Raw genomic sequence first — 9,710 nt, 5'->3', positions numbered from 1 at the left:
AATAGCTACTATTTATAAAACACTGATAATGTTTCAAAGCCCGCATTGTCCTTTATATGCATCATCTTAAACATTCTTCCCAACAGCTTGAGTTGAGACATAGCTTCATTTTACAGGTGGGAACATTATGCCACTTGGCCACGGCATGGCTTGCAAACACAGAAGCTAAGTTTAAAAAAATCATTATTGGCCTGATTATTTCCAAAAATCCATATTCTTTATTCCCTATGACTTTTTTATTGTTGTTTGAGTGAAAGTTGTTAGAGAAAATTTTTCACTCAACATCTTATAAGTATTATGTTTCAGGACACGATTCCAGTTATAACATCACCTTCCCTTTCCCTCCTGGTGTTTCCCATGTCCACTCATCCTATCTTAGCCCTTAGAGGTTTATCCTTGGGCAGAAGTTGCCTTTTTGGTCTTGTGTCGTTGATGGTTCGAAGGTATGAGCAGTTTCCTGTTGAACAATCCTGATCACTTAATAAAAACAAAACCAAGCCCAAGCTACTACTGGCTAGTTGATTCCAACTCATAGTCACCCTCCTGGCTTTCCAAGCCTGCTAATCTTTATGGGAGGAAACATCCATCTTTCTCCTAAGAAGTAAGTTGGAGGATTTGAACTGCTGATCTAATGATTAGCAACTCCACATGCTGTATGCTCTTATAGTTTGACTGGAAGTTGAGTGATGGGGTAATCGTAGTTTGAGGACCGACAGGTGAAGAAGGGGGCTCATGGGGTTCCACCAGTCTCCTTCAGACCAGTGCACTCTGATCTAATAATTTTGGGCTTCATTCTGCATTTTCTTCTGCCTTTCTGAAAGGCCGCCTAGTGTGATCCCCCTGAGAGCAGTCTCGGGAGCTGTGGTTCTGGTCACAGAGACTGACCCTTAGGTGGTCCCTGAGCCCTTTGGACTAACAATCTCTCACTCTCTTGTGCTCTGAAGGGGGAGAGACCAGTAATTACGTTTGATGAGGCCACTGACAGGCTCTTAAGACCCCACTTATTACTTACCAATGTCGGATGTTGAACACAGTCTTCATAGATTATGCAAAACCCACGTGCTTAACCACATCCTCAGCAGAGGTCACCAGCCAGGGGTGTGCAGGCTGCACTTAGCTTTGGCCAAACTCTACTGCCTTGGCTACCAGGGTAACACGTTAAATTCTAATGCTAATTAGTGGGGCAGTTATTCTCCACTTAACCACAGTCCTCACCACTCACTGTTGTGTGACCTCCTGCCTCCTTTGTTTCTGTTCTGGCGCTCTGGTGGCATAGTGCCAGACTGCTAACCACAACGTCCGCTGTTCGAGTCCACTAGCTGCTCCATTGGAGGAAGAGGGGCAGCTTCCTCCTAAGAAGATTTCCAGCCTGAAAACCTGATGATGGTCCCAGAGTCAGAACTGACCTGACAGCAGTGGGATTGGCTCCATTTTTTTTTTATGGTACTTCCCTGACCCTAGTATCATCTAAAATAGCAAACCTATTCCTATGAATAAGAAATTATGGATGCCATTTTTGGTAATGACATTTTGTGGATTATATAGAATGCTGTAGGGGGAAAAAAACCCCAAAAACAAAACTAAAAACTTAGGGGAAACTTGGAAGTTTTGAAGCCATCCACAAAGATGACAATTTATTGAAGTCAGATGACATTCAGGAAGTATGATGGGGCAGCCTTGCCTGCTGGGTCCTCCTCTGACCTGTCACTAAGTATCATCTGAGCCCATGTGTGGATTTTTCTGGGATGAACAATAGTAAACTGCAAATGGGTGATACTTCTGCTATTTGAACAGTGACCTGTCGGTGAAGTACTTTTGTGGCATTTTGGCTACAACACATTCTTCAAGAAAGTTTGCTCTGCTCTTTCATGCACAGATTAAGTCTGTTGTTGTTGTTGTTGGGTGCCATCGAGCTGACTCCCACTCATGGCAAATACGTGCACATCAGAACCACGTGGCCCCATCCTGCGCCGTCCTCAGTTGATGCTGGGCCTGAACCCTTTGTTACAGCTGCTGTGTCGTCTTGTTGAGGGTCATTAAACTACTGACTCAGTTCTGTTTTAGCCAACACAGTGAACTTGGAATTGACCTTGAGTGGAAAACTGTAGGTGAGGCAGAATGGGAACAATTATGGGTCAAAGCTCTGGAATGGGAGACTCCCTTTGGGAGTCTGATGCTAGGACTGAGAAAAGTGACACCTTTAAAGGCAGCCCAGCAGCCTGCCATGTTTGAGCTGGGCACCATTGTTTCCAACCCTGCTGATCAAGAGATTTGGTTGCTAGGCAACATACATGCTGTCCTAGTTTTCTAAGGGAGAGATTAAGGGTCTAGCACGGTGCCAACCTTAATTTTTTTTTTCTCATTATTATCCTGGTTCCCCACATTTTACAAATTCAGGTCAGTTCTGATTTCCCCTCATGGCCATAGCTGAACCAGGAAGAACTGGTTTGAGACACTGGTTTGAGCAGGATTGTGCTTGATGGTGTTTTAAAAAGGCTGACTTTTCAAAAGAAAATCACCAGGTATTTCTTCCAAAGTGCCTTTGAGTGAATTTGAACCTCCAATCTTTCAGAGGGCTGCTGAGTGCGTTACCCAGCCACACTGGGAGGGTCCAGGGAGGAGAAGGAAGCTATCTTGGTTGATGGGTGAGTGCTAAGTTCTCTCTTCCATAAACCAATAGATTTAAAAGGGTAAATCAAGAAATAGCAGCACACATGCATATTTAAGAGAGCTCTGGTGGCCTAGTGGCAAGAAGCTGCACTGCAATCCCAAAGGCATGTGCTTCGAGGCCACGAGCTGCTCTGTGGGAGAAGGATGGGCAATCTCTTCCTGTGCGATTAACTGTCCCTGAAAAACCGCTGGAGGGTCAGCTATGGGTTGGTTCCAATTCACGGGTACACAACAATAACATGCATATTTATTTGGTAAGCAACAGAAGAAACAATTGAAAGAATTGAACATAACTCCTGCTACCTCCGAGGCAGTGGCAGGAGTTGGAAGAACAGAGTCACATCTTACTATGAGTTTTAGAGCACAGTTTGACTTTATAAACCCTGCACGTGTATTACTAAGTCCTTAAAGTCAAGAGCCTTGAAAATGAACATTCTGTCACCCACAGAGGTGCTAATTGCAGCTATAAAACAGCATGAAATTACCATGTCAGTGAGCACAGGAAGCTTCCACACTGCACGTCCTGGCAGGTCCTGCGTCCTCGGAGCACAACTGTGTCACACCTTTGCCTTGTTCCTGCAAAGCTCTTCCCAATCGTGAGGGCCTCAGCCACGTCACAGGTGGCCACATGTCCCCCCTCTGGGTACCGTGTCCTTCCTCCCTGTCCTCGGTCGGGCCTCCCTTACTGGGTCACATCTGCAGTGTAAGAGCCCTGCCCTGTCCAGCATGTCATTGTCGTCCCGTCTGCAGGCAGTGCTGAGACACAGGGGCATCTGGCCAGGGGACACATGGCAAGTGCCTGTGAGGCAGGGACTTGGGAGTGAGGCCCTTGCGGTCAGGACTCCTGCCCAATGCCCCTTCCCTGGGCTGGCCCACTCCTCGTCACTGCTGAGGGGACAGGCTTGCTGTCACTTTACCCAGGAAGTCTTTGCAGACCCCAGCTGGACAGGACGCCCCTCTTCTGCATGCAGAAGGGGTCCCAGCCCCCTCCTAATGGCCATTCTCCTTCTCTCCCTCAAAGCCAGTGTCTGCGTCCAGTTCAGCTCTGCGTCCCTCGTGTTCTGCCAAGAGCTGCTCGGTGCACCATAAGTGCCCAGTGGATTTCGTTCTTGCTTAATAAACAAATAGCATTTCAGACTCACGGCCTCTGAGACAAACTGAAGGCCCATCCACTTCCCGCCGAACGTGGGCATCTGTATGCTTTCCGTCATATCATAGGGCTAGCCCACCTCCCCCCAGAAGGCCAGCTGTGCCTCCTGCTGGGACCTACTATGTGCAGGGTGGAGGTTATCAGGGAGGATTCTGCAGGATAGGGCAGGTATTTTGGGGTTTCTGCGCCAACTCTGAGGACAATGGGGACAGGGCTATAGGCAGAGCTGAGGTTTCTCAGTGTCAAGGGCACTGCTAGGCTCTGAGCATTAACAGGTGACTCTGAGATGCAAGGGGCCCCTGAACGGCACAGAGGCTTGCTCCTGGCTGGTAACAGAAAGGTTGGGAGTTCAAGCCCACCCAGTAGTTCATGGAAATCCCAGGCCTTATGATTTACTTCCAGAAAAAAACATCCCCTAGGTAACCCGTGGAGCAGCTCTGCTCGAACACACGGGGCTCCCAAGCCACAGGTCAACAGGAACAAAACCCACAGCGCACCCCATGCCGGCTCCCCCCAGTTGAGGATGCTGTGGCCGCCTCAGCGCCTGGCCATTCAGCTGTAGAATGATGAGGGCTGTCAGCTCCAGGGCATGGGGCGGGTGGTGGCATCTGTGGCCTGCTTGCCCTCCGAGTGGGCATGGCCCTGGGCTCTCTGTGGCTCCGTGGGTTGAGCCTCACAGGGCAGGACAGGAGAGATGACCATGCATCAGACCTCGCTTCCTGGAGGCTCTCTGTGGACACATGGGGACCTGGGTCCCCTTCGGCGAGGCTTGCGTCCAGGGTTGGAAGTGCTGCATCCTGCAGGCAGGGCCTGAGACAGTTAAACCGCGTGGAATGTTACCAAGGTGGCTGCATGCATGTGGGCTCGGCTGGTACTGAGGCCCTGATCTCCTGATGCTTATTATTTATGAGGGGGTGGTGGCCTTAGAGGGGGGGCGTGAAGGAGGCAGGGAGGGGTGGGGAGGAGCTGAGCCAGGATGCTGCTGCCCTGGAGGCCCCCAAGCAGGAATGGGACCACTCAGGGGTCCCCAGCACTGGAGCAATAGCTGTGGCAGTTCTGTGGGATGGGGCCTCACCTCCTGGCAGAGGGGGCTCTTTTCTGACCAAGGGTGATGCTGGGGACACATAAGGGCCCTGGGAGCCGCCACCAGCAGTCGCCACAGCCTTCTTCGCATCTCCCATCGGCCAGCTTTGGCACATGGCCACTGCCAATGGCCACCTGAGTCCCCAGTGTAGCTGAGGGGCAGCCGGGGAGTCTGCTGCTGAGGAAGGGATCGGAGCCCGACACGGCGGGGTGTGGTGGGCTGTGTGTTCAGGGCCCAGCCGTGCTGCTTCTGCAGGTCTCAGAGCAGGAGTTAGAGTGTGGAGCTGTCTAACTCGTCACCACACTCCTGACAAGCTCCGTGTGGGAGAGGAAACCGTAAGCACGTGAAATATTTACGTTCGACGGTGCGGCGATGCCGCTGACACTCCAGGCCTGTGCTGTCTGTCTGCTCGCTCCGTTTTCTCTTCCAACGTTAATGACAGTCAGGAGGCTGCCCTTGGCTGGGAGCTGGGAGAAGGAAGAGTTGATCGTGGCTGGGGAACCAGGGTCCTGAGAGCTGCCACAGATGTGGGGGGCCTACCTGAAAGGTCAGTGTCACCAGGCGACCCTCAAACACCATCACACCAGGCCATTGCCACCATTCCCAGACACAGTCCAAGTCAGCACATGCCTTGTGCTTTCTGTCCTCCTCACGCACCATCTCACACCCACCACCCTTCTGTCAGTTTGCTGGCCTGTGGTGACCGGCATGTGGTCATGCTGGAAGCTATGGCCCCAGGATTCCAAGTCCCGGCAGGGTCCCCCATGGTGGACAGGTTTCAGAAGAGCTGCCTGACTAAGAGTGACTAGGAAGAAAGGTCTGCTCACCTGCTTCCCAGAATTAGCCAGTCAAAGTCCACGGATCACAACAGGACACTGGCCGGCTTTGTGTTTGCAGGAAGTCATCAGGAGGGAATAATTGGCTAGAAGAAGTCTTTGTGTTTGGTGACAGGGAGGGCCAGCAGAGCAAGGGGGACCTTAGACAGACTGGCCCAAGAACTGCAACAATGAACTTGAACATGCGGGTGGGCGGGAGGATGTTCAGGACGGGGTGGCATTTCACTCCGCTGGACGTCAGAGCACCATGCACTGGCTTTGACCTGACAGTGGCTATTTCTATCTATTTATCTGTCTACTTTTCTACCAGTCTGCCTACCTACCTGTTTAAGGGGCCCTGGTGGTATAGGACCGGAGCCCTGCTAGCGTATTGCATCACATAATGTATCAGCCTGCTAACCGAAAGGTCGGCAGTTCAAATCCTCTGCCTGCTCTTCTGGAGGAGGATGGGCAGTCGCCTCCATACAGACCTGCAGCGTCTGGAACCCGACGGACAGCCTCTGTGAGCTGGGCCTTGAGGGAAGTGAGTCCATTTGGGTGGAACAGAGAACTTGCTTTAACGAGCCCTTGTCGAGGAGCTGTGGTGGTGCCGTCCACAGCTGCTTGTGCTGCTAACCGAGTCCCCTCGAGGGTGATGTGCCCTGCAGCTGGCACTGACTTACAGCCGACCCTCCAGTGACTCTTCAGAGGCTGCAAATCGTACACGAGGAAAATGCTAGTCTTTATCCCGCAGAGGAACTGGTGGATTCGAACCACCTACCGTTGAGTTGACAGCACCACTCCTTACCACTAGGGCACCAGAGCGCCCTTTTAAGATTTGAGCAAATGCTCAGCTATCTCCTCTTCTTGGGTTCCCAGAGCCCTGACCTCAGCCCTCTCCTCTGCCTGACTGGCAATTCCACAGGACAGGACCCCCATCAGTTAGGGAGTGGGAGGAGGGACTCACCCTGTCGCCCTGACCATCCTGCAAGCAGCCAGAACCCTCTGCATGACCAGCCCTGCAGAGCCCCATAAACCCTTCTAGTCTCCCCAAGAACGCTGTGGATGTGCACCACCATTATTCTCATCTGTGAAATGGGTCTAGTACACCTGACCTCAAAACTGAGGGGAGCGGGACCCAGTTGCCCTCAGAGAGACCCACACGGGCAGGACTTTGACCACGTCTCTCCAACATCAGAGGCTCTGTGCCCCCAAAGCCACCTCTCAATGCCATGTCTGGAGGTTCCCACAACAACAAGAAGGCACAGATTGCTTTTCAACTTTTCAGAAGTTTTATTATAAAGAAATTGGAGAGAAGTACTGGGCACCAAGACAGACATCGCCAGGGCCAGGAAACAGCTGCAAACGACATTAAAAACCCAAGCCGAAAAACCAGCACCCTCAAACCAAGAGCCACGCACACTTAACGGTAAATGGTAGTTTTGTTCTCCAGTTTTCTTCATAAATAGAAAAAAAAATTGTCGTTGGCAATTTTAAATAGATGGACATATGAGTTAAAAAACAAAACAAAACAAACCACCAAAAACCAAAAAGGAAGGCTCAGAGTGTGACTGTGAACGGTGCACGCCTGCCGAGCGGACGAGGAGACGGTTTGGCAAGGCCTTCTGTGCACGTCACCCTTCAGACAAAACGTAAAAGGAAAAATAAATGTGCTAAGGGTCATAGGAAATGCCTTTGACCTTCAAGGAAACTACTTCCCTCCCCCACAAAATAACCATAACCTTACAGATGTCTTCAGCACAGCTCTAAAACACGTAGTTGACTACTTACACGACGTCCACAGTCCATAGGTTCAGGATCTTTTGCTCACGCTGTGACACGGGATTTGCACGCCCCCAGTGGGGCCGGCCCTGCTGCCCGTGCACCTGGGGGTGGGCTTCTGTTGAAGCCCCACCAGGCCGGCCTATCTGAGCCAGGGTGGTTCCCCTGGGGCAGTCGGAGGGTGCACAGTGCAGGGTGTGGGTGAGGCGGGGTCCACAGTGACCTGGGCGCAAGCAGGGTGGGGTGGAAGCTTCCTGCAGGTTCTTTGGGTTTGGCGCGGGCGTGGGCTGCCTCTGGAGAGTCCGGTGGGAGGTGGCGGAGGGGACTCTGCCCTGGGCATTGGCGTGTTACTGCTCCCTCGTCGCTACTGCTCACCCTGCTGCCTGCTGCCTGGCAAGGCCTGTTTTCTGCGGTCAGCCCCTCAGACCCCGAGCAGTGTCCTCCAGCGAGCCTCAGGGACAAGGCGGGAGGGAGGTGGTGGGATTAGGTGAGGTAGAGTGATTTGTCTCGGGGGAGCAGGCTGTGGACAGAAGAGGGGTGTCAGAGTGGTTCCTCAGAGCTGCCTCACCCTGGGGATCTGAAAGTGGGGCCCAGGGAGCACCATCACCCCATGCCCTGGAAGTTCCTGTCCTGGAGATGATCCAGGGACAGTGAACTTGTCCCTCCCCAACTCTCCATCACTCTCCGGACATCCCAGAAGTGCCCCCTCCCCCCCAGTTCCTGCTCATTGTGGGGCGAGGAGGCAGGAGAGACCTGTCCCTCACCCACACCCGTTCCTACCCACTATCGCACTCATATCTGTCTCCCGTCTGTCCTTCTGGCAGTAATCTTAACCAGAACTCATGGCAGCTGGCAATTGGTACATTTTTTCAAATGGGGCAGTGCTGTGTTCTGCCCTCCAGGGGTGTAGGTGAGGCTCAGGGCACGGAGACTGTCCTCCAGAAGTCCAGATCTTCCACAGGGCCCACTACAGATGCCCATAAGGCCACTCTTCCTTTGGAACAGGAAGGAGGAGGGGACAGCACAGATGGAACTTTCTAGAAAAGGGGTGCTTCACCTGGGGTCAATGCTAGCATGCAAGCAGGGTACAGAGGCCCAGTGATGACACCACAGGAAGACCAAAGAGACGCCCTGTGATCTGCAGTCTGGGGGTCAAGATGCTTGGCTACTGGGGAAGGGGTACCCTTAAGGCTTGAGCGTTTGGCCCCTTGTAGGGTGCAGTGAATACTGTTGATGCTGCACCCCGATCTCCACTGCTCATACAGCCGTCTCCTTCCCAGAGAATCATCCTTGACTGACTGGGGCAGCCTTGCCTGAGGGCTGCCCTTCCCCCTGGGACAGCCCACGGTCAAGGGCTGACTGACACGGGAACAAAGACCAGTTCTCCGATGTCAAGACTGAGCCACCTCTGTGCTGCCAGGCCTGCTCCTGGATCCTCACGGGCTCAGGCCGGAGCGTGGCTGCACCCGAGCACATGGCCTGGCCTGGCCCCTTCCACGTCCTGTTCTGCTGCCCTCATCTACACGTCATCAAGTGCCCCCAAGTCCCTGCCTCAGTGTCTGCTTCAGGGAGCCTGACCTAAGACACACAACCTTCTGTGTCTGTTACAGGGAAATGTTTATAAAAAGGAAAACAAAACAGAACCACCACGTAAAGAGGGAAGGCAAAAAGATTAAAAAGACCAGTCCTGTGGGATAAAGATCTCATGTGGGACCTCCTCCCATCTCCTCCCATGCGATTTACTGCCTCTGAAAACCCACTCGACCGTCAGCTATGGGCCGGTTCCTACTTGACAGTATACCATCATCACCACCACCACCTCCACCACCTCCACCACCTCCACCACCTTCACCACTATCTCCACCACCACCATCACCATTACTATTTCTATCACCTCCACCACCACCATCTCCTCCACCACCAACCACCATCACCTCCACCACCACGACCATAACCACCAACCACCTCCACCACCACCACCACCTTCACCACCACCACCACCACCTTCACCACTATCTCTACCACCACCATTACTATTTCTATCACCTCCACCACCACCACCGTCACTTCCACCACCTCCACCACCTTCACCACTATCTCCACCACCACCATCACCATTACTATTTCTATCACCTCACCACCACCATCTCCTCCACCACCAACCACCATCACCTCCACCACCACGACCATAACCACCTCCACCACCACC

At 52.6% G+C, this 9,710-nt stretch overlaps 1 protein-coding gene across 2 annotated transcripts in view; it reads right to left on the bottom strand.

Annotated features, from left to right (window-relative positions):
- Positions 1–7,742: 7,742 nt before the first annotated feature.
- The window catches only part of TOX2 (TOX high mobility group box family member 2), a 114,872-nt gene continuing 112,904 nt past the window's right edge, over positions 7,743–9,710 (bottom strand). Inside the window, exon 8 of one of the 2 annotated variants that reach the window (XM_006881541.1) lies at positions 7,743–8,021. In XM_006881541.1, coding sequence (XP_006881603.1) covers positions 7,985–8,021 — 37 coding nt within the window. In that variant the 3' untranslated portion in view covers positions 7,743–7,984. The remainder of the gene's footprint in view (positions 8,022–9,710) is intronic. The other variant, XM_006881540.1, reaches the window with a different exon arrangement.

This window comes from Elephantulus edwardii, unplaced genomic scaffold (assembly GCF_000299155.1).
Source record: "Elephantulus edwardii isolate Elephantulus edwardi_28Jun2011 unplaced genomic scaffold, EleEdw1.0 scaffold00015, whole genome shotgun sequence".
Lineage (NCBI taxonomy): Eukaryota > Metazoa > Chordata > Mammalia > Macroscelidea > Macroscelididae > Elephantulus > Elephantulus edwardii.
This window is presented reverse-complemented; position numbering and strand designations above follow the sequence as displayed.